Source organism: Doryrhamphus excisus, chromosome 1 (assembly GCF_030265055.1).
Source record: "Doryrhamphus excisus isolate RoL2022-K1 chromosome 1, RoL_Dexc_1.0, whole genome shotgun sequence".
Lineage (NCBI taxonomy): Eukaryota > Metazoa > Chordata > Actinopteri > Syngnathiformes > Syngnathidae > Doryrhamphus > Doryrhamphus excisus.
Window position 1 is genome coordinate 1653791 of NC_080466.1, and position 23409 is coordinate 1677199.

At 39.3% G+C, this 23409-nt stretch overlaps 2 protein-coding genes across 3 annotated transcripts; both read left to right on the forward strand.

Moving 5' to 3' along the window:
- Positions 1-1443: 1443 nt before the first annotated feature.
- On the forward strand, positions 1444-15852 carry wbp1lb (WW domain binding protein 1-like b). 2 transcript variants are annotated; one of them, XM_058091706.1, is made up of 4 exons: positions 1444-1851; positions 9682-9784; positions 11044-11205; positions 13119-15852. In XM_058091706.1, exons 1-4 carry the CDS (start codon positions 1765-1767, stop codon positions 13889-13891), a joined length of 1125 nt encoding a protein of 374 aa, XP_057947689.1. In that variant the 5' UTR covers positions 1444-1764; the 3' UTR covers positions 13892-15852. The 2 variants fall into 2 exon arrangements, with proteins under 2 accessions (XP_057947689.1, XP_057947690.1); XM_058091707.1 differs by lacking the exon at positions 1444-1851 and adding an exon at positions 8246-8287.
- A 1039-nt stretch (positions 15853-16891) lies between these two features.
- Positions 16892-23393, forward strand: LOC131142869 (arsenite methyltransferase-like). Its single transcript, XM_058091708.1, has 11 exons — positions 16892-17024; positions 17330-17363; positions 19008-19135; positions 19198-19348; positions 19433-19569; positions 19892-19961; positions 21232-21313; positions 21389-21520; positions 21632-21771; positions 21842-21964; positions 22899-23393. The coding sequence occupies exons 1-11, from the start codon at positions 17008-17010 to the stop codon at positions 23004-23006; spliced, it is 1122 nt and encodes a 373-aa protein (XP_057947691.1). The 5' UTR covers positions 16892-17007; the 3' UTR covers positions 23007-23393.
- Positions 23394-23409: the final 16 nt, after the last annotated feature.

Here is a 23409-nt window from a genome sequence, read left to right on the forward strand (position 1 = left end):
CCGACCGTCCACCTCAGCAACATAAGGATAGGCAGTGAAGTTGTCCAGAGAGGTAGTGTTTTCAATAAAGCCACTCTACTCGAAGGGTTTAACAGGGATGGCTGCTTCATACTGTTCTGGCGTCCTCAGTGTCTAGTTTTGACCTTCACTGGCTTCCACCATACACTTCATCGTCTGGTATTCAGAGTTCAAACTCATATTTGTTGAATGTATGTGTTATATGTGCATGATGTTTTTATGTTGTGAAGCGCTTTACAAATAAGGCTTACTTACTTATTTACTAAGTCTTTCATGTATTCATCACCTCCAGAATCGACTACTGCAACAGCATTCTCTACGGTACACCGTCCAAAACCCTCAACAAACTACAATATATTCAGAACTCCGCTGCCCGCCTCCTCACCTCCACCCGCTCCCGTGAACACATTACCCCTGTACTCCAAAACCTCCACTGGCTTCCCGTCCCCCAACGCATTCACTTCAAAATTCTTCTCATCACCTACAAAGCCCTCCACGATCTGACCCCCCCATATCTCACAGACCTCCTCCATCCACATAATCCCCCGCGTCCCCTTCGCTCCTCAGACTCCAACCTCCTGGCACTCCCCTGTAAGACCAAGCTCCGAACCTGGGGAGACAGAGCCTTCTCCATTGCTGCCCCCACTCTCTGGAACTCTTTGCCCCATTCACTCCGTGCTTGCCCTGACCTTCCCACCTTCAAAAAACAACTCAAAACCCACCTCTTTAAATCTGTTTTTAATGTCTAACCTTCTATATCTGACTGCTGTGCCCCGCCCCGCTTTTTTAACTGTGTACTAACCAATGAATGTTGTATTTTGGTGTTTTGGTCTTTTATTCTGTTTACTTGCTCTATTCAACTTCATTCTTTTGTAAAGTGTCTTTGAGTATCTTGAAAAGCGCTATACAAATAAAATGTATTATTATTATTATTATTATGTCTTTAAGCAACACACCATGCACAATAAACAACCGGAGCAGATCATTTCATCAGCCGTCACTTCCATCAATAGTGAAGAATATTTACTTTCTAAGTTCCAAACTCACAATTGCAGATGTGTTATTTATAAATGACGTACAAGCTTTAGGTACTTTGTAACAACAAAGTGCTCTTTTGTTTTATAGTTTTGTATACAATACAGAATTATTTGTAAAATATGGCACCACAGCAGTATGTTTTTCCCCTTTGTAATTAATGCTGTAATATATTGGCATTGTGCAAATGTTTTATGAACTATAATAAAAAATGATTGAAATCATTTATCTGTCTTTTTTAGCTGTTTGTGAAATTTTGTGCTTTCGGTCGTCACATCCTGTGCATGTCTTTTTTTTGGGGGGGTGCTTACAAATTCTAGTGACGCCTCTGGGAACAGACGCATTCATCAGTGATTGGTTAACCTTCACCCAGCTATCCAATGGCGGCCGACTCCGTTAACCGAGCAGCCATCCACGCAGCTGAACGCCCTTCACGTTGTGCACATGGATCGGGTCGATGTGACCACGCCACACCCAGCAGACTCAAGCCAAGCCCTCACGCAAGAGCTGCAAATTGTGTAACAGCTGTAAGAAGAAGAGTTGCTCTCTCCGCTCCTTGCCTTATTTACGGGTCCACGATGCTGGAGAGGCGGCACATGCAGCGGCCTCTCAGCGTGCCAGGGCCCGAGAAGTAGTGGAGGGTATTCGGATGTGAACTACAGCGGTTGCATGTTTTTGTCATAGTCGTGAAAACTTTTTTTTTTTGGAGGAATGAGAGGGGTGTGCGTGGCTCTTAAAATGGGATTGTTTTTGCACAATGCTGCCTCTGTCACCCCTTCAGCCCCCACAGCGGACAGGGTAAGCTGCCGTAAACAAGCTTTTCTCTGACAGGGATGCTAGCTTGCTAGCTGCTATTACCTGGCTAACTTAGCACACTGTCATGGTAAACATTCACTACTTCATCAAACATCAAGCCAGCTGTCGTTGTGTTTCGAACATACAACTATATATTCATGTCAATTATTAGCTAACTTTAAGACGCGCTGTCCTGTCAGGAAAGAAGAATATATGATCGATAGGAGCGCTAGCTAACTCACCTAGCACAGCCAAAGTACAGGAAGCCTCGAGGACTCGGGGCCTCGCTTTTGGGTTTTGTTTTGTTATTTTTTTTCTAGCTTTTCACCGCAAGAAAGTTGCATAAACTTTTCATTTTTGAGTACCTACACGCCAACCTGTTGCTAAAGTTGCTCATAGTTAGGGATGTTTTTTCTTATTGGATTAGCTTGCTATTAATACAATAGTGCACTCTATTTTTAGTCTGTGTATATTAGTTGTATAACATAAATTGTGGATTAAATGTTTGATAATTCCTAATCCCTAAAGTGTTTTATAAGTCATAGTTAGTGGACAGAGTTACAATGACTAGTGTATGTACCAAACATGGAAAGTATTGATCCAAGTATCACTGGAGTGTGATTTAAAAAAAAAAAGGCCTAGTTGAATTTCACTATCATGTGAGTGATTTCTCTGAAGTATTTCCATTTTCTTCAAAGATGAACACTCTTATTGGGAATGTATTTACTAGAAATGATCTTTTCTTGTCACCAGTTGTATTGCGTGCAGTATTCATATTTATTTATAATCATATGCACAAGCAGCCTTATTATGAAACAGTGTATATTCTGGCAGTTGGGTGTTTGTGCATGTAAACGTGACGGCTTTTTGCCGGTAGTCACGAAGCATATCTCAGGATGTTTTCCGTGGTACTTGACATTTGACCTCATCTGTTGGCGGTACATGACAGCATCAACTGCATTTTTTCAGTCATTTTATCAGATGCACCACTGTTATTAGTCATTATTAGTTATTAGACTTTTACTAACTCCTATTTGAAAGCAGTCCTCTGATCTACTGTTCAGAAAGCATACATATGAAGGTGCTGTCATGTTGCATATCTGTGTGCGTATTGTGTAACATAAACCCTTATCACCTTCAAATCTTACAGCTGTTCCTTGTAGCTGATTCCGCTGTTTGTGGCGGTGATAAGGAACAAGAGAATGAAACCAACCAACTTGAAATCAATGTCTATGCTTTTGTAGTCTACTGCTGTCACATGAAAAAAGATAACCATGAGGCAAAAGCCTGGACTGTGCTCCTGTGTAATCACAATGATCTCTTTCCCACCGTGACTGGTTCAGGGTAGGTTTGGTTTTCCGTGATCATGGTGCTGAACTGGTGCCGTATTTTATGGTTCAACTTTGGCTGGAGCAAAGCTTGCTGGGCTGAGTGCTGGACCGTTTGCAGTATTTTAAACGCTTGTCAGTATTGTTTCAGCCTCTCATCCACACGGGAACGACATTCTGTGTGACCTGAAACTGTATTTTTTGAAAATAGCTTCCGGAATATGACGGAGTTATGCACATACGTTCTTTCTTCTTCAGTGTTTTGGTGTGTCATGTGGTTCCGTCCGCTCGTCTGTTCACAGTGTATGTGGACAGGGCCTTGGTCCTATTACATAAATGTCTGAAAATACTTTGTACCGCCGATCACAGCGTCCATCAAACAGTGCAGTGAAAGATATGGAGGATTATTAAAAATTTTTAAATATTAAATCGCTATTTGTTATGAAGGAATGTGTTTCCACCACATACACAATATAAACAGAAACACCATCAAGGTTTATTTCTTTAATCTACACATGTATCACACGTATTTAGATCATTTTTGTTATGGTTATTTCTAGCATAGAGTTGCGTATTGTATTTTATTTTGAAGAGTGGTGTTTCATCTCTGTGATAGAGCTGTGTTTGGTCACTGCTTTATGGTAATGTTCAAGAACAAATACTGTAGTCTTGCATATAATTAATCTTTACTTTAATATTACACAAAATAATAGCTGTAAGTATTTTTTTATTATTGATTTCCTGGTAATTTGTCAAATTCTGAGTCAGAGGGGTCTATGCTTGTCATCCGGATGTTTGATAAAATATACATTATTCACGCTTGTCTCTATTATTTCCCGATTGGAGGCGTAGCCCTTAATGACACAACTTCCCAGGACAATGGAAAATGAAATGTGCTGTCAAGCCCCTTCAAGGTCAACACTGGTTCAACTCCAGCTTTGAACTAAATCTGCTCCAGCACCAAAGTTCGCTGCGGTGGAAAAGGGGTATGTGTCACCTCCAACATCGCTTGATCCTTTTATAGCGCTTCATCTGGGAGGAGCTTGTGCAATCATCGAAATGCTGGGAGTGGTGTTTTCCTGAGCGTCAACTCGGGTCATGTTCACACAAATATGAATATTTTTTAAAAATACATATTTTTGCATGTGTCTTGACATTTCATCCACACGCAAATGCAAAAAAAAAAAAAATAGTCACCCAGCTTGAACTTGTGTGATCGTGTCATCTGTGGTTGATTATTCAGGCTTCAAAATACGCATGACAGCCAGTGAAAGTGTTTGCATGAGGACAAACTTTTTAAAACCAGGTTGAGGGAAAATTTGCGTTTAAGAAAACGTTTTTGTGGACAAGGCCTCAGTGAGCAACTATGGCGCTTGTTGACTATTAGCTTGTCAGGTTCCTTTGTTGGGTTTGAACAATGACAATTAAAGAGACGGTGTGTGTGTTTGGAGCTGGAATGAATCAGTGTGTCACACCAGTCACTTTTTATTGCAAATGTTTATAGTAAATTAGTTGGTTAGTTAATTGGTTGGTTGTCCAGTGCCATGAGCTACATCATTTACATTGTTGTAGTGTAGTTGACCTTGTTGTAGTGACACCCTAATTTTGTCACAAGTAAACAGGATGTGCCACGCAGCGCTCTTATTTTGAAGGATGAAGTCTGTTGAGTAGGTGTCTTGACTTGCTAAAGAAACAAGCTGTGCACATGTATAAATCTGCCTCCTGCAGCCGTGGCCTCCATCCTTTATTTACACCAAACTTCCATGACATCAGTGGGCATCCCGAAACCTGGTTAATGTAGCTTTGCTCTTTTCACCGCTCGTCAGTTCAAGCTCAATTGCTAGCAGTCAATCTGGCAAAGTGAAAGGAGACAGTGGCTGGGTTTCCGGCCTTTGCAGAGGTATACAAGATTGGTGAATAAAATCGGTTTCATATGTAAGGATAGGCCAATCCAAGCCCCCAAAATTAAGGAAATCAGCGCATACAGGCTTAGGCTATTGTTGGGCATGTGTCAGTATTATAAAAACCTTGAACAAAAATATATTATAATTACAGCTCTGAAATGTGTTATTTTGAAATATCTTTATTGACAAGAAAATTGAAAAAAAAACTTGTTTTTTGTTTGTTAGCTAGTAGCTGATGAAGCTAATATGTGTAGTTGTTGCATGTAGATGTTTAAGCTAATATGTGTCCATGTTCGGTGGGTTTATTTTAAGTTATGATTTTAAATTGTTGCCAGGTAGCTCATTAGTTGCTATTAAAAACAAAGTAGCCATCAAATATCCTTTTATAAAGATGACAATTATCAGTTTTACGCTGTTAGGTTTTAACTGTAGCAGTATTATTGTGTTTAAAGAGCTTTCTGAGTTTACGTTGCCAGGTATTTTTTGGGTGGTGTATATTGTTGATTCACCGGCAGTGTTGAGTTGCAAATAACCTTCATGACTATGAAAGAGTACCTTTCATACAGCATAATAAAAAAGGGCTTTTACTAAGTGGATCAACTATGATTGTGTAGCCAGGAATGAACTAATAACTATAGCCACTTTCATTAAGGAACAGTATTCCATGACAGGGAAGTTGGGACTGTTTTTGGTGTCTCCTCGTTTTCAACAGCTATTAATTCTGAGGGCTTAAGGAGTTTAATAATACAGCAATTATATCTTGGATGCACACAAAGTACCATGTTGCTTGTTTGAATGGGTGACAGTGGAATCCAGTTTATCCAGATAGTTTTCTCCCTTTGTATGTCACAGGTAATGTAAAGTATATAATTTACATAATTGGTTCATTTTGGGGATGTCTTTCAACGTGCATATGTGCAGTGTTTTCCCTAAGATTACATTGTTTCCCACAGGATTGCATGCTACCTGTGGCTATGGGGTTGCGGGGCGGACGTCATCTAATTTCCGTAATTGGCCATGACTGAAAAAATCCGACCAGAGTGAAGGTCTTTGGAAAATCCAGTTAATAAAATGAAGTTATTGACCTGTGGGTGTTAATTAGTTTTTCCCTTTCAATTGGAGTTTCTATAACAGTACGGTCAACGGTCGTCCCTCACAATCGGTTTGATAATCACTATATATTAAATAATAAATAAATGATAGCTGTTTTGTGGTAGACTACGGTCTAGTATTATCAGTCAAATTGTGAGTCAAAACATATTGAAATACAAGTGATGTAGGATTGACACAAAACAGTGTTGAGGCATTTACCTTACATTACAGTACGTGTGCTTAGGGCCGGGCTTGAGTTGTAATTAAAACTTTTTGTGTTGAAAAAATATCTGAAACAACTTTGACATTACAATACAAACGGTTAGATATAGCAGGGCTTTACATAAAAAAACAAAAATGACTTGCCCATGGGGAATCCTTAAGGTGAGAACTACTAGCCCGAACTTGCCCCATGTAAAATGAAAAGACTGCCATAATGATATCATGTAATTTTTAGTAAGCAGTGATATTTATAAGTTGTGCACCACAATGAAACATTATTGAATAGACACATTTGTGTACTAGTAAAGTGTTTTTAATCCAGAAAAAAAAAAAAGCTCAACGGTCAAACAATAATTTGTGAAGTAAAGGTGAGAAAAATACACAGAGAAATAGAAGCGCTAGATTTTGTAGCTTGTGCAAAAAAATCAGCACTTGGTATTGGATCTAATGGGTGGTGTTTCATTGTGACCACTTCAAATTGTCACAGCAATGTGATTCGCTCACTTGTGCCATCATTTGATTTGCTAACCGCTAATAAAATACTTGTTTAGGAGGCACTGTTTCATCACTTTTTGATGTTTTCCTTCACAAGTTGTTGAAGAATTAGACCATGTTGGCAGGGACGCCATGATAGATGTTTTCCTAGTCAAACCATCGCTGATTGGTTGATCGCGAACAAGAACGGGTGTGGGTAAAACGCGGACTGTGGATTACGGACCGCGGTCTAAATAAACGATTCTGATTGGTCCAGTTCAAGATTTGCAAGGATTGGTTTGCAAATTTCCACCGGAATTAGGCAGTCCGTGTTTTACCAACACCCAACAAGAACCGCTTTAAAAAAAAACTCTTCCCACTATGGCATGCCAAAGTGCACTTGCCCGACGGGAATATCACTGATTGGATTTACTTGCTCCAATTTTGTTTTAACTTGTCCCAGGCCATCGGTACATCGTTATTGTCAAGCCCTGTATAGTTTTGATATTTTTGTGAAAGTTTGTATACAGAGAGAGACAGAAATGTCTTAGAAAATTAGCATTTATTACCACATAAACACAGACGAAAGTACCGGAAATTGGTCCCGTTGAGTCAGTACCAATACAGTATTGGTTCAAATGTGAAAGGTACACATCTGTAACCACATGTAGACATTAATTATGTTTTGGTGTATGTGAACACAGTAAAACTGACCTTTTTTAAGGTTTATATGTTAAACTGACGTCACTTGCTTCATCACATTCTTGTGGTCCAGCAGGGCTTGTTTTTGTATAAAAAGACTGTTGGTGAAATCCCAACCCACTCCAGCACAATGGAGCACAGGCTGAAGACCCAAACAAACTGTACGGTTATGCGTATCAAGTGGCAAAAGCAGCCCGGGCGGCCAAGTTGAGCATAAGCTGGGGAAAAGCCAGCAGATCAGTGAAAACAGCTGAAGTTATTTGAGCCGGCACCTCGGGACAGAACTTTATGTGTTTATTACTCAGTGATTTAAATTTGTCTACATTAAGCATCATTTTGGAATATGCCAAATATATATATATTTATATATTTTTTTTTTCTGTGTTTGGATGTGATAACTCCATGAGGTGTGAGGCTGTGGCTACACTTCATCTCAACAGTTGAGATTGTGCTGATCAAGAGGGTTGTGTGGATTGGTCTTGCTGCTGCTGCTGCTTGGAAATTTCCGTAGAGCAATCCTTGTTGGGCCTAGACTTGTGTGTGTGTGTGTGTGTTAGGGTGGGGGTGGGTTGGTGTGTGTGAGGCAAGAAGGGGGAAGCAGCAATACAGCATGTCGGAGAGCTGTTTTTTTGTGCGAGTGTGACCTATGAGGTGCTGGGACTAGTCTGAGATTTTGCACACTGGATTATCATGCCTTTCAGTTCGGGACCTATGCTGGTATGCTTTTTATATAGAGACCTACCTCGTTCAGATCTTAACTTCTCTAGCTAATCATTAAGCTAATTTTAAAAGAAAATATCCTCCTGGAAAAATCCATTCACTTTTCACACGAGATTTTGATTACAGTAGTAGTGCTTTGTCTTTTGCTGCTGTCATCATTGATTAGATAAACTCTTGTGCTGCTCGTGTACTTTCACATCATCTCATGAAACTGAGGTCAATGGCAAATGTCAGCAATGTGCTAAGCTGTAGTTTACTGGGTTCTCACCTATAATGTCAGATGTTGGTGGTTTGAGACTAGACCGAAACCATGTTGATTCGGGGTCAAAGTAAAATCTTTTCAGTTTTTCGGGGGCCAGTAGATTAAAAAAAAAAAATGGCCGCAATATGCATCATAAACACTGAAATTCCAACAGCTTACAAGCACAAGTGGTTTGCAGTTGTTTACTCCGCACGCATAGCTAAGAATAAGTGGCTGCCGCCTGCTACGTGATATTGCCTTGTGGGATTTTTTTCATTATAGATCAGTGCTCGGCATACCCTACACGCAGGGTTCAATTATTTTTTTGTGCATACTGTACATCACATATGTCTTATGTGAAATAAGACGTTTCCATTTATATCCATGGACATGTACAACTGCTCTGTTAGCTTTTGTATGAAAGACTTGTATGAATTTTGTAATTTATTTAATAGATACTGATGGCGACTATGGCTTAAGTTTAGTGTTATTTTTATTATTAGATGTAGTTTTTTTTTACTACAAGTGGATTCCGAATTCAGTGATTTATTCATTTTTGTACCGCTTATCCTCACAAGGGTCTCAGGCGTGCTGAAGCTTATCCCAGCGGTCTTCGGACGAGAAGTGGGGCCAGTCAATCACAGGGCACATATAGACAAACAACCATTCACACTCACATTCATACCTGTGGCGAATTAACCTAGCATGTTTTTGGAATGTGGGAGGAAACCGGAGTACCCGGAGAAAACCCACGCATGCACGGGGAGAACATGCAAACTCCACACAGGGATGTCCGAGGATGGAATCGAACCCTGGTCTCCTAGCTGTGCTAACCACTCATCCACCGTGCAGCCTTTCAGTGATTTAAAAAATATATTTTTTATATTAGTAGCTTCTATAACCTGCACGCTGAAATGTGCAATGAAGTATTCTCATTTATTGTATTTTTTGTAAATGGACTATTGTTGTCTTAGATTTTCCGCCTCTTGAGCAGGCGTCATCATTTCATGCTCAATGACCAGGTGGGACAATCACAAGTCACACTAGATAGGACAGCTGATACAATGCAATGAAGTTTATTTATCTGATTTTTTTTTTACTTTTAGATGTTTCTTGTGCTTTAAATCATTTTTTTCTGCTTATGCTGCAGAGCCTACTGCTTTGTGAAGGTGTCAACAACCAGAGCTACATGTGCGAGTCGGGTCACTGCTGTGGAGAATCTCAGTGCTGCAGTTACTACTATGAGCTCTGGTGTAAGTATCCTGCTATTTCTAGCCCACACTTAATACACGTATATACAGGATTGGATTACATACTCTTGCTGTCCACGTGAGGCAGATTAATTCCTGAGCATAAAGATAAGTCATCTTCACGTCCATCTTGTCCATCAAGTATGAAATTGATAGGATTGTTAAGACTCGGCACAATCAGATTCCCATGAAGATAAGTGGCCTCTCATGCTAACTAAGAAGTACCGAGTACAAACATGTATTGATAACTCTTTGGGAAAAAATGTTTCATTGTGGTATTTTGGTGATTGCATGCTTACACATCTGCTCTATTTTGGATATTTTAATGTCAATTCGCTTTTGGGGGGTAGAATAGCAGGACCAAATTATTTTATAGAGTAAAAAAATCAGAACAACAATTTGCCTGTGAGTATTGTCATTGTAATATTACTACAGAACCGAACTATTTAGGTTGTCTTCAAAGATGTTTCACCTCTCATCTCATGCTCAAAGACTAGACAGGACAGCTCTTGTCTGAGTGGATGGTGAAGGATCGATGAAGTATTGATCCTCTAAGGTAGAGGCACGTTCTTAGACATAGGCTGGTACACCCCATCTCCAGGAAAAAACAATCTGGTACGGATTTATGTACTGCGGAGACCAAGCAGACACTTTGGAAGTGCATGTCATAACACAAACGAGCTAAGTCTTCAAGGGAAAACTTGTATAACTTTGCTGCACATCAAAGAGCACATCATTCTTGTTAATCACCTCGAAAATTGACTGGTGATGCCATTTCCAGGAGGCTAGTGGCCATTTTGCATCAGGATGCTCCTGCCTCCACTGTCTGGACGTGATGTGCATTTTTGTAAACTTTCTTTGCTTTCCATTCCCAAACCTTCTCAAAACGACAGTCATACTGCGTCAATACTGAATCATGTATGTGTAATGCTCAGATGAGTTCCTCATCTCGTCTCAGGTCCTTATTGTCTGAACATTCTACGTTGAGACTGGTCCTTGTTTTGAGGAAGTGCTATAAAAAAGCAAAACACAGTGGTGACTGAAACTCAGGAATTCCATATTTCTTGTCGGAGCAGTCTGTTTTAGAGGTTACTACTACTACTAAATAGGCAATTTTGTCAAGATGTAGCATAGGTCCACTATATATACAGTATTAGGCTGGTTCTACCAGAAATACTATTAAGAAGCAGCTGCTAAGTGCTTTGTTGCTATGGACTATGAAATATGTCAAACTCACCACACTATCGTCTCTCTCACTGTAGGGTTTTGGTTGGTGTGGGCCATCATCTTCATTTTAAGCTGCTGCTGTGTGTGTCACCATCGGCGCACCAAACACAGACTGCAGCAACAACAGCGACAGCACGAGATCAACCTCATTGCCTATCGTGAAGCACACAACTATCCCTCAGTGCCCTTCTACTTCAGTAAGACATACTTGCATCGAATTCATTCATCCATGCGGACAGATAATCATTTGTTGAATTGTAGAGCTATCCAGACAACTTTGAGTTGGATGTGGACTAAACACTCATCCCTCGTTTATTATTAATAATTACCAGGCACCAGACCTGACCTTGAGTGGAAAAAAAATGTATGGAATCACAGTGGTATCAATCCGTTATACGTTGGTATTGATAACACAATATTTGGATCAATCCATCCACCTCGAGTTTTATCTTATGTGTCTCTAAAATGGTCAAAAGGTGTTGTGTTCATACTCAATAATCAGTTCAGACATATTTCAGGTAAATTTGCCATGTGCCCTCATAATCTTAACTTGTAGAGTTATTCATATGTTGGTTCCAAGCTACATATTCATATGTTTGCGGGAATAAGTGAGCGGAGTCATGAAATATTGTATTTGCAATAAGAGTCCACCCAGGTTTCACACAGTCTCAGTCCAGTCTCTGTTTGCCTGCCCCAGTTTTCAAACAGAACAGTCCACATTACACGTTTGGTAGCATGCCAGTGTTGCTAAACCATCCCCGGCAGTCCAACCTGACAATGACCCCAAAATGACTTCATTCAGAACCTTTCGACATCACATTTTTTTTTTTACTAATAATAGGCGGCGGTCAAGCACAAAACAATTAATTTTTTTTAAAACTGTCTGTCTGCAATTAGCACTGTCAATTTTATATGCCAGTTTTCAACATCTCCAATTATGACAAATATTACATTTTATTTAATTATATTTTTTACTTTCATTTTAAGTGTTATTTGCATATATGAAATTATCTTTGTCTTAATACATTCCTCTAAAACTTTGGACATGTAATTATGGTGAAAGTCAATTTTACATATATTTTTTTTATGTTTTTGGCTCTCGGCAAAGGATTTAAGATGGTGCTGGTTTGAATGTACTCAAACATGAGCACTGTGGCCCAAAGAAACCGTTACTACAGTAAACCTCGGATATATCGGACTCGGATATATCGGAAATTCGCTCACAAAGGACAGATAAAAAAGAACCGATTTTTCTGTAATGCATTTCCAATAAAAATTCATTGCATATATCGGATTTTTTATAACGGATTTCGCCTATTTCGGACAAAATCTCCAGTCCCGTTCCAATGCATTTCCATTAAATTTCCCTCGCATATATCGGATGGCCGCATCGTGGCGCTCCGATTCGCCGAATCGTGACAGGCCGCTATGCGACGTCATTTGCAGCGTTGCCTGCGCGTCCAGGTACATTGGAAACATAGTCAAGGAAGTGCCTTTTTATAACGGATAAAATCCCATTTACGTATATACCGGATATAAATCCGATATATGCGTAAAACGGACATTTTCCGGTATACGCATATAACGGATTTCGCTTATATCGGACAAAACCAGTGGGAACAATTGAATCCGATATATCCGAGGTTTACTGTACCTCTTACATGGCAGAGTTCTTGCTGCAGATGAAGGTGTTGCTTCCCAGGAAACGCAGACACCGGCGGGTACAAGGGAGCCATCTAGTGAGGCTCAAATCCTGGCTGGCAATTTTTCCCGAGGTGTTGCGGTCCCCATGGAATGTTCCGTGAGACTGGAAGTATTGTTTTCGCACGCTCGATGCTGTTGCTGCCTGGCTGGTGTCCATTATAGAACAACACGAAGAGTGTCCTACGTTGCACCCTTGCCGCTCTCCTTGCAGGACTTTAGACCAGCATGTACCACTGCAGCCTCCGGCTGCTGATAAGGCATGTCAATGTTTTGGCCATGTCTTTATGGAATCCAACCAAATTAGTCGAATTTGTACAGCCATGCCCAACAACACTCGCATGCCACGACTGTGCAGGTTGTCTACCTTTTTTATTCATCAAACTGTTTTTGTTGTCTTTCTCTGAAGGGTTTCTACCAAGCTACCTCCTGCCAGATTATGAAGAAGTAGTGAATCGCCCGCCTACCCCACCTCCACCCTACAGTGCCTTACACACAGGACCATCCACAGCAGCCTCACAGCCTCATTCTGAGCAGCATGATGGACACTGTCCGGCCATTCAACCTATCCCAGTGCCTCCAGACTCTGAGCGCCTGTGTAGCAGGCCCAGTCTAGAAGAGCCACGACCTTCTACGATAGAATTAAGTCCCAAGGCTGACAACAAACCAGCGCAGACAGCACAAGACTCGGCCATGATTTTTTTGTCAGAGGGGCTCAATAGGGAGGAAGTGGACCATGACGAGAAAAGGAGCGACTGCAAGGATCCTCTTCTGAAGGATCTGACTGATGACAAAGATCGACTCCCTAATGGCAGACGCCGACGATTTACAGGGGACTCTGGGATCGAGGTGTGTGTGTGTGGCTCACGTGGGAGCATTGGCTGTAGTGGAGCAGGCAGCCAGGAAGGTAAGGAGTTGAGGGAGCTGGACAGCCTCCTGGGTCGCGAGGGAGATGACGAGGAGGCCGGAGACTTCTGTGACAGTTGTGTTCAGCGGTCCTCTTTCACTGTGGAAGAAGAGCAGGCACTGGGCGGGCTGGAGAGGCGAGTGGCGCCGGGATCCTCTCAGGCTCCTCACCACATAGGCAGCGCCTCACTGCACCCTCCGGTGTGTCTCCTCCTGCACACCATCAGCGAGCAGGATGGTCCCCACCAAAGCACCAGCACAGAGCCGCAGGGTTGAAAGACACCCAGTTTACGGCACACTCAACGCAGGATGTGGAAACTTTTTATATAACGGCAAGGCTCTCAAGACTTTGATTCTGTGTGTTAACGCAGATGAGTTGTAGGATCAGGAAGTCACATTTCAAAGCAAAGATGGAGTTGTTGATTACTAAACAGCCCTGATACACACTGGAACATGGAGCTTGGACACTTGACATCTTCTGCATTTGAAGCAGCTCCCTCAGTGGCTTTGCATCTTCCTGAACACTTGACACCTGCCAAAGATTGTACCTCTGTAACAACAAAAGAAGCTAGGAAGAAGATGGATGATTAGGTGCATCTAATCAATTGCAACTATTTCTAAAAGGCTGCCTCTCCACAGAGTAAGAGACACATTCAACAGGCATACATATGTGTGTTTGAGCAAGCAAGCAAGCAGATAGTGTAGCATCGGACCAGGAAGTACTTTTTTTCATCAATTTCTCAAAAAAAAACAAACTCTGAGTTCCTTTCTTGTGCTCTATCTGAACCACTAGTTAAGTGCATTAACAAGTCTTTATATGATGAGCAGTTCCTATTTTGCACAAATTGTATTTATCTTTTATAAATGAAGCTTTTTGACAAAAAAGACATTTTGTTTTTCATAATTCAGTTTCACGTGGTTCAAATGGGGGAGATTAACTTTTTGTGTCATAAATGGTCTTTTTGGTAACTTAATGAATGTTAGCATTATGTGCCTACAAACGGAGCACGTAATAAACCAATGGGCCTCCTACGGACTCTGATATGGGGACATAACGTTTGTCTCATTTAGCGGTTATCTCGGTCATCTGTCAGCAGACGTTCACCAGCTGCAGCGTTTAAAAGCACTGATCTCAGTGGCTGTATTTCCAGTTATTATAATGGACATACATATACTGTACCATTGTACTGCAGTGGTATTCATAAGTTACAGTTCAAAACACAACAAACACACGCATAAGCCATCATTTGCACAAAACATTTGCCCAGCTATTTAAAAACCTGAACGATGAATTGTGCCTTTTGGGGCTGTTGAAAGCTTTTTTTCCGCCCCATTACATCATGGTTGAAATGGTGTTAATCCCAGTTCCACCTTTACATGGCATAATCTCAACAGCTTCACCCTGGAATCCTGTTGCATAGGCAAGACCTCATGTTAATGAAATGACTTCATTGTAAAAAAAATACCTTCTGACTGAATATGCCTATACAAAAGAGACACCGAACGTTCGGTAGCACAGGGATGTGAACAGTTGACAATGCTGCACTTCAAAAAAAAAAAATCCAATGACCACATGTAAAAGGTGAGTACTACCATGTAGGCAGAATGTCGTACATCCGCCCTATAAATCTTGCAACAGAATGTGCCTAGAAAAAAATACACAGATTCAACTTAACATATTTCTACAAATGCACTCAATGCCGACCGTCTATGGAACAGCTAGCAAAATTTCCAAAGCACAAGATTTCCATCCACATATAAATGCGCATACAATGTGCATACCCCTCTAAAAGCACAGTCTTTTTTTGTGTGATTTGATAGTATTTTGCCCATCAGAGCAAGTACTTTCTGTAGCATATAAATTGTTATTGTGGTACAAGTAGTTTAAGGATGAGTTATTTTTTTCATTGAGTGTATTTAATTTTTAAAAAGTAATTAAAAACAATCATAAAACCATGTTATATGTTTTAAAAAAAAAAGTATGTACAATGACATGTCATGTTATAGCCAAAACATTGAAATAAAATCATTAGCTTTATTTGTTTTGCTCCCATATCCTCCAGTAGTAAAGTGGTGTGAAGGCTACACTGTGTTGGAACATGCTTGTTAAACCACATCAGGTTAAATCATGCCAAAGACTTGTTTTGTTCGCCATTGTGTGGATGTGCACATATACTTTGAATGTTTAACTACGGCGACATCAACCGAGGTGGATGTACTTTCAATAAAATTTCAATTTTAAATTGGATTGTCTTTGTATGAGAATTAGTCTTTCCTCGTCAAAACCCCATGAAGGTGAATGCGTTTCCATGCAGTTGTTGCAGGAAGTGAACTCTGATCTCTCCATATAGGTTTGTCTGTGCTGCCAAGTTTGGTATCGATCTGATACCAAGTAAATACAGCAACTGTATTGATAATGATACTTTTTACTTGAAATGTTTCAAAATGCTTGAATTTGTTATTTTTATCATCACGATTATTGAAAACCGAAATACAAAATACTTTTTAAGGTCATGCAATAGCATCTTAAAATAGGATTCAGGTCAGGACTTTGACTTTTGACCCCTCCAAAGTCTTCATTTTGTTTTTCTTCAGCCAATCAGAGGTGGACTTGCTGGTTGGTTTTGGATCATTGTCCTGCTGTAGAACCCAAGTTGGTTTCAGCTCGAGTTCACCAACAGGTGACTGGGATTTTTTGGTAGACTGCAAAATCCATCTCCATCCTTGAGATTTCAAACTTTCACACCGGTGGTCCTTGAACACACCACCATACTTGTGTGCTGAGACTCTGACTCTATATAGCAGTTATATATTAATAAGTGGCAAGTACCTTTTATAGTTTTGATGCATCTGATAAGTGTGTGAGACATATACAGTGTAGGCTTTAAACCTGTATTGTGTCTTGAGTGAATATATTGCGTGTAATATAATCACGACAGTCACTTTTACTGCAAATGTTGATCCAAAAATTGGTAGGAAATGTCAACATCGAGCTAGCTAGGTTTTTAGTGGTTGTATCAATTAATTGTGTTTTTCACCATTCGCTGCTGGACCTGAAATCCCTGCAAAAAGTGAGGATTTATATAATATATACATTAGTTTGAGTAAAACAAAGTATATAGTGGCAAATATGTCAAATATAACATAAAAATATATAAATACAACTATGTAAAGGCGACACAACACAGGTATCTGTGACATAATCATCGACGAGAACTGAAAAATATAGTGCTCATTATGGTAGTATCGATTCGATACGGATAATTATTGGTATCGAAACTGTGGCGATTTGACTCGAACCGCCCCACCCCTCCCTTAAAGCAGACTCTTGCCCTCTCAACGTTACTTCTGCTACACATCTTTCTCCTGCACACTAAGGAACTTCTCCAATAATGGCTGATAAAACAAGGTAAGAAGTAAGAACCATCTACAAACACGCCACATCTTGTCCGTTAGCCTAGCTTTTAGCATATTAACCGAGTGTTGACTTTTTAACTTGCGAGTGTGTACTGATACGACATATTTACAGTATTAGTGACATTGTAGTACCGTGAATTACACGGCAAATACCCATACTTATCCAGGGATTTGATTTGATTTCATGCATTTGAAGCATTAATATCTCGGCTAGCTTCGGTTAGCATACGAATATTAGCTAGTTGTTTTATGCTCCACAAGTACTGTATGTAATATGCTTTTAATTGTGTTTTAAAGCTTTGCGGATACCACCGTTCACCTGGATGTTAAGGTAAGGTATACAACATTTAACATGTTCTTAAATACTCAATTGACTGTTTGAAAACGAGTGAAGTTTTTGGAAATATGACTACACTCATTTACATAAGAATCTATATAATCTGTCTGAATATTTTTTTACTTTGTATACTGAGTGTACTGTATATAATATGTAATACCAGAGTAACACGAACTACAGGAAACAATGACTTTTGGCCCTTTTGGCCAGCACAAGCGGGTTCTAATGTAATTTTATTACCACCGTGTTGTTCTCAGACATGCACTGGCCTAACATAACCTTGTGACGTCACAATCGCTGTCCTCCAGCAACCAACACTGGTAAATGGTTAACCACTGCATTGGGCACCACAAGGGGGCGTGTCATATTAATGAAACCAGTGGTTCCCATACTTTTTAGGGTAGAGTACCCTTTCCTGCACACTTTAAAAAAAAAGTTATCCTTGCAAGTGGACTCGGAATTGTGAGTGTTTCAAAATAAAAGTCATAATATTGTGTGTCGTACGTGTCAAATGGTGGCAGCAGCAAAACATAGCAGTTAAGCGCAATTACATTAGCACAGGGGTGGGCAAACTACGGCCCGGGGGCCACATCCGGCCCGCCAAGTGTTTCAATATGGCCCGCCTGTTTTTTTCCAAATATTTCATTTGAACTCAACATAAAACCTGGCATCGTGGCTTGGGCCAATTTTTTGATGGTTCAGGTAGCTGCTTTATCAATTTCGTTATTTGATGTGGTCTGTTACAAAATGCTCCTGTAAAAAGGGACACAAGCACATAATAATAATAATAATAATAATAATAATAATAATAATAATAATAATAATAATAATAATAATAATAATAATAATAATAATAATAATAATAATAATATTGTTGTCAATAATGATAATAATACTACTATTATATTAATATTGTTGTTAATAATATTAATATAATAATGGTAGTAATATTACAAAATACTCCTGGAAAAAGGAGCACAAGCACAATAATAGTAATACAAATAATGATAATAATACTACTATTATATTAATATTGTTGTTAATAATATTAATATAATAATGGTAGTAATATTATTATTATAACAAAATAATAATAATATAATAACATTACTATAACTAATGATAATAATAATTCTAATAAAAATAATAATAATAATAATACATTGAGAAACACACTTTACATCAAATAAATGATTTCAAAGTGCACATATAGCAGATTGCATGACACTTTTACATGTAAAATATGTGTAAAAATATAGGTGTAAAAATGGACTGTTACGTGTAAAATACTACATAATCCCCCCCGTCAATTTTGTTAAATTAATGCGGCCCGCGAGTCAAAAAGTTTGCCCACCCCTGCATTAGCATGTCTAGCACCTCCACATGCCCACGGCCATTGCTCATATAAGTCCCCCCTTTTCATAGCTGTAATATACAGTTATGAGTTTGTACTTATAACTTTATTAACTAATCTATTATTTCAATACACTGACTGACATGTTTAGCAATACGAAAAGTGGTCTCATTAGTAAATTGATATAAGCAGTATATATAAAATATATAAAAGCACTTCTTATATTGGTCAACTACTGGTGAACCACTGGCCCACTTTTTGATCTTCCTTGTCCACCGATGTAGGATTATTATGGAAAGACACTGAAAAACACCTCAGACCTAAAGAGCAATGCCTGTGTGGCTCCGGCCCAGCCGCTCCCAAAATTCATCCTCCAGGCTCTGAAGAAAGTCCATGCTGACGTCACTGACAGGTTGTCTCTATACATTTATACATTGTATTAGCACAACAGTTAGTAATATTCCTCTCTTTTAGATACTATGGCTGTGGTCTAGTGGTACCAGAGTGTTTGGAGGGCTGTAAGATTCTGGACCTGGGCAGCGGGAGTGGTAGAGATTGCTACATGCTGAGTCAGCTGGTGGGCGAGAGTGGCCACGTCACTGGCATCGACATGACTGAGGATCAGGTAGACCGCTGTGCGTTAGATCAACACAATGTATTTGTGTGTAAATGTGTAGATGTATGTGTAAACATCTTTTGTGTTTTCCAGCTTGAAGTGGCCAGGAAGCACGTGGACTTTCACATGAAGGAATTTGGCTACAAGAAGCCGAATGTGACTTTTGTCCAGGGCTACATTGAGGCCTTAACAGAGGCGGGTCTGGAAAAGAACTCTTTTGATATCATTATGTAAGAAGTACATTTTCTTGCCTCTTGTTTTCATATTTTAAGGCTTAGTAATTGGGTACAGCCATCCTGGCTCCTTATTTACCAACAACATTAACAGCAAGGTGTGTTCAACAGGTCGTTATGTACTATTACTGACACCTAGTGACCAGTGCGGAGTACTACAACATATCTTTCAATGCATTTTATATTTGTATTTTACATAATTTAACCATAAACATTTGATTAAACATGCATGTTTCAAAGCACAAAGTGGCAAGGGATGACTCTATATATACTTTATAGAAGTAAAAAAACTTTATAAATTTTTTCTCTTATCACTTAGCTCCAACTGTGTGGTGAATCTTTCGCCTGACAAGAAACGAGTCCTGACTGAAGCCTACGACGTGCTTAAGGTACATTAACTGATTATGTTGTTTGATGGTCTTTTTAAATGCATTCATCCTCCCATCTTATCTGCAAATTGGCAGTGTGTTTCCATTCATGACTGCAACATCACACACTGTATATTATTGAATGAATTTAGCTATAAGTAACTATAAGTCATTTCATTCCTGGTCGACCAAAACACCTTATGCACAATTTTAGAAACCCAGTTTTCAGAATGTGGCACTTCCAGCATGAATGCAGAGAGAGTGCCATGTTTGTGTCCTAAAGCACGCCCTGTCTCAGCCATGGCAGTTTGCTTGGATCATGTGTCCGTCTACAGTGCACCTTCATCGGCCGTGGCAGGTGGCTCTCTCCGCTGCATACGCTGGTTCTCCTGACATCCACAGCTCCTCCCGAGGCTGCTTGGAGCATGTGTACAATATCACAATAGCTATATATAGCAATGCAATATCACCTAGCTAACGGGAAGTAAAGTTAATCCCCATGAAGTCCTTCTTTGTTGAAGGCAGGGGTGTCCAAAGTGTGACCTGGGAGCTCATTCTAGTCCACCGCACATTCTAAAAATATAATTTCTTTTAAAAAAAAGACATTTAAAAAAACACAGACAACAATTGTCACAATATTAAGAGGAAAAACCACTGGGATTTTATGATAATAAAATTAAATATAAAAACAAAATAAAAAAGTTGTATCCTAACAAGAAAAAAGATGCAAGTTTACAAGAATAAACTCAGAAAAAAATTGTGTCAGTTGAGTTGAAATATTAAAAAATTATGAGGTTTTATATGGGTCCTCAACAGGGGGGGGGCAGACAACCTGCTTTGTTGTATTGATGTCATGTTTGTATATTATGTTTTGTGTTCTGAGTTTGTATTTTGTATATTTGTGTTATAAAAAAAAAAACAATAAACATACATGGGAAAAAAAAAAGAAATATTAAAAAATTATGTTTCTATGAGAAACAAACAAAACACAATAAAATATTTTTTAAAAGTAGGTTAGGAAAATGTTATGAATTATTGGAATAAAGTCCAAATGTTATGGTTATAAAGTCATAATATAATGACAAAAAGTTTACGAAGTTGAAACATTTGGAAAATTAAAAACAAAATGGAAAAATATGGAATGTAAAACTTGATCACAAACCCGAGATGAGTTTTTTTTTCTAATTGATCTTCTTGCATCCTTTCATTTTTCAGTATGTGGCCCTGTGTGTAAATAGTTTGAATACAATATCAATGTTAACCATGCACTCTACACTCTACTGATGTCCAGGATGGTGGTGAGTTTTACTTCAGTGACGTCTACTGCAATGGAAGACTAACGGAGGAAATTAAAAAGGACAAAGTCCTGTGGGGTGAGTATGACAGATGTACTCCTGATATGTATACGCTGCAGACGCATGTACCTGACGGTACTTCTCTCCTGACAGGTGAGTGTTTAGGCGGGGCGCTGTGGTACAAAGATCTGCTACAGTTGGCCAAGGAAGTAGGATTCAGTCCCCCGAGGCTCATTACAGCCAGCATCATCACTGTTGACAACAAGGAACTGCAAGGCATTCTGGGTATAATGCTTGTTTTTTCAACAAATCCGGTTTTAAACTTGATGACTTGGAAAGTGTATTACTTCATTTATTGTGTCAATTGATTTTATGTTCATCTGTTTCACATTGCAGGTGACTTCAAGTTTGTCTCTGCCACATACCGCCTGTTTAAGGTCCCTAAAGGCAGCACCAAGTCCTGTAAAGTCATCTATAATGGTAACATTACAGGGTCAGAGGAGACGCTCCGCTTCGACTGTCAGTACACCTTCAAGGTTTGTATCTTCTTGATGACGTCATGCGGCTTTTCAGCGGAATCTTTCCACTAAAGTGTGCGTCTGACAGGCTGGAGAAGTTACGGAGGTAGATGCTGAAGTGGCCTCCATCCTGACCCATTCCAGGTTTGCGCAAGACTTCACTTTCCAGCCACCTGGAGGCTCCTGTGAACCCTGTGGAGACAAATCAAAGGTCAGCGGTGTTATATACTGTAAGATATTCAGGTATGATTACTTCAAGCACCAGAGGTCAATATGTTTGCAGTATCAGTTTGAAATTGGAGACACACCCAAAGAGGCCCACAGCACATTCTCACAAACACACACTCTCCAAGCACACGTATACACTCATGCACAAGCACAAGGTCAAGCAGCTGTTGCAAAGTCATAACCAGACTGTGGAGTCATGCTGAGAACCTTGAACAGGAAGGAATGTCCTCTTCTCAAGCTCATTGAATGCCATCGTATCAGCTCCTATGGTCATTCAATGCACATATGTATATATATATGTATATACTATATTCATAAATACATTTCCGACACCTACAAAAACACTCTTTTCAGTTTGCTAGTTTATTTTGTGCATACTGTTTATAAATATTCTTCACACTTCAACCTTTGGACTGTTTCTCTAATGTGCTATCAAGCTTAGGTAGTTGTACAGCGATACTTGGATGTGATATAGAAATACACAATGAGCCTTTTGTTTATGTTATCTCCATTTCTCTTTATATTGCCGCTTTATTTACAACCGATGTCTGATAAAGGAGATAAAGTGCAACCCCGAGTTAAGCCACACTGATGGGTTGGGTTGACACCTTATTTCAGAATCAGAACAGGGTTTTTTTGCCAGGTATGATCAAACACATACTAGGAATTTGTTTTGGTGAAGTCGGTGCAGACACATCTATTAAAAAAAGAATGAAAAATACAAAATATACAGAATAAACAGTATAAATATATGCAGTTTGTTTTTTGTTATTTTATGAAATGCAACAAAACTATGACCGTTTTTTTTTTGTTGCATATTCTCTAGTATTATGTTTAATTAAACCTAACATAATATAATCCAAAATTGTTATCTTTCTATTTATCTCTTCTTTTGTTTTTTATTGTAAACTATTTAGGCAGGCACCGAGGATCCTTTCGAGCTGGCTGAGAAGCTGAAGAAGCAGAGTCCAGGTTCTGCCACAGGGGGGTGCTGCAGTACAAAGTCTGCAAGCTGCTGCAAGTAATTAATGACGTGAAGCAAGTGACGTCACATCATCATCATCACGTCTCAGAATCATTGGTCTCACTTTACTATAAGGTACATAAGATAATTTAGAACTAATGAGTTGGGGTTAGGTAGGTTCCTTCCTCATTAACCTGATTACCTGATTATGAAGTGATACAAAAACATTCAAATGTCTAGACATGATGTAGACTATGATTGCAGTCATTTCTTTACACCTTTAACGAGTTGACCTAGCAACCTCTGAAGTACAATTTTTCATTTAATTGAATTGTTTAGTCATTATTACATCCTAAATCAGCATATTCTCGAGTTGTTATTTTGTATGAATGAAATAAATACTAATGATTGTAATAATAAAAGGTGTCTAGAAGTGTATTATATATTTTTGGACAGTAGTTTTA

Coding starts and splice junctions, on each gene's coding strand:
- wbp1lb (XM_058091706.1), top strand. CDS start 1,765: ATGAGAGGGGTGTGCGTGGCTCTTAAAATGGGATTGTTTTTGCACAAT. Junction 1,852..9,681: donor CAGCCCCCACAGCGGACAGG/GTAAGCTGCCGT, acceptor CTTATGCTGCAG/AGCCTACTGCTTTGTGAAGG. Junction 11,206..13,118: donor CTCAGTGCCCTTCTACTTCA/GTAAGACATACT, acceptor CTTTCTCTGAAG/GGTTTCTACCAAGCTACCTC.
- LOC131142869 (XM_058091708.1), top strand. Junction 21,772..21,841: donor ACTGTCAGTACACCTTCAAG/GTTTGTATCTTC, acceptor TGCGTCTGACAG/GCTGGAGAAGTTACGGAGGT. Junction 21,965..22,898: donor CCTGTGGAGACAAATCAAAG/GTCAGCGGTGTT, acceptor TAAACTATTTAG/GCAGGCACCGAGGATCCTTT.